The 1,464-nt window shown below is 39.3% G+C and overlaps 1 protein-coding gene across 1 annotated transcript; it reads left to right on the top strand.

The window, feature by feature from the left end:
• Positions 1-213: 213 nt before the first annotated feature.
• LOC100755043 (olfactory receptor 51F2) lies at positions 214-1,158 on the top strand. Its single transcript, XM_027407977.1, has one exon. The coding sequence runs from the start codon at positions 214-216 to the stop codon at positions 1,156-1,158; it is 945 nt and encodes a 314-aa protein (XP_027263778.1).
• Positions 1,159-1,464: the final 306 nt, after the last annotated feature.

The following is a 1,464-nucleotide window of genomic DNA, read 5'->3' as shown; positions in this document are numbered from 1 at the left end:
TGCAATTATTTAATGATTCAATTATTGAGATATAATTGCCTCATCTGCAAAATATATGTGCTGGAAGCCTATAGTTCTACGATATCAGAAAATATTACAATTCTTTAATAGTTAGCAGTATTTACTAAGTGCCAGAGAGATACTTATGTGATGCACTATATATACATGGTTATGTTCAATTATCTAATTGCCCTTCTCTTTGCAGCCTCCACAATGCTCATCCTCAATAATACCAATTCCCAGCCTCTGACCTTTCTTCTCACTGGTATCCCTGGTGTGAGAGCAGCTCAGGTCTGGGTCTCTATTCCCTTTTGTCTCCTGTATGTAATTGCCCTCTCTGGGAACAGCATGATCCTGCTGGTGATCCTTCGTGAGCACAGCCTTCATGAACCTATGTACTATTTCCTCTCTATGCTTTCAGCCACAGACCTTAGCCTGTCTCTGTGCACACTTTCCACTACACTTGGTGTCCTCTGGTTTGAAGCTCGAGAGATCAACTTAAATGCTTGCATTGCCCAGATGTTCTTTCTCCATGGGTTTACTTTCATGGAGTCTGGAGTTCTGCTGGCCATGGCCTTTGATCGTTTTGTGGCCATATGTGATCCACTAAGATATAACGCTATTCTTACCAGTGCCAGGATTGCTCAGATCGGTATAATTGTGCTGATAAGGAACGTTGCTGTCATGTTGCCAGTTGTGCTCTTTGTCAAGAGGCTCTCCTTCTGCAGATCTCTAGTTCTTTCCCATTCTTACTGCTACCATGTTGATCTCATTCAGCTCTCATGTACAGACAACAGAATCAATAGCATTCTTGGTCTGTTTGCACTGTTCTCCACTACAGGGTTTGACTGCCCTTGTATCTTGTTCTCCTATGTATTGATCATTCGATCTGTCCTCAGCATTGCTTCCTCAGATGAGCGACAGAAAGCCTTCAATACTTGTATATCCCACATCATTGCTGTTGCCATCTTCTACATCCCTCTCATCAGCTTGTCTCTTGTACACCGCTATGGCCATTCAGCGCCTGTCTTTGTCCACACCATCATGGCCAATGTCTTCCTGCTCATTCCTCCTGTGCTCAACCCTATCATCTACAGTGTGAAGACAAAGCAGATTCGAAAGGCTATTATCAAGATTTTAAATCAGAAGCAGAGATGAATCTACCCAATAATGTTCTCAGTTCTCAGTAGAAAAGAACATTCATGAACAAATGATTTTGTAGAATGGGGTAATTTTACTCAATGTACCTAACATAGTTTTAAGATGTCAAGCTATGGAACTTCTAGGTTGTATGATATTTGCCTACACAATTTTTTATCAGTAGATTCATATTAATGTCATTTAAATTATGATTTAATATTGCATGAGCAACTGTAGGTGAATACTTATATTTATAAATGGTGCTATTAATCCATATAAGGTAATAATTTAAATACTCCATATAATTAAAAATAAGAATTTAGT

Source organism: Cricetulus griseus, chromosome 3, assembly GCF_003668045.3.
Source record: "Cricetulus griseus strain 17A/GY chromosome 3, alternate assembly CriGri-PICRH-1.0, whole genome shotgun sequence".
NCBI classification, from domain to species: domain Eukaryota; kingdom Metazoa; phylum Chordata; class Mammalia; order Rodentia; family Cricetidae; genus Cricetulus; species Cricetulus griseus.
Note: the sequence above shows the minus strand (reverse complement) of the source record. Positions and strands in the feature narration are given on the sequence as shown.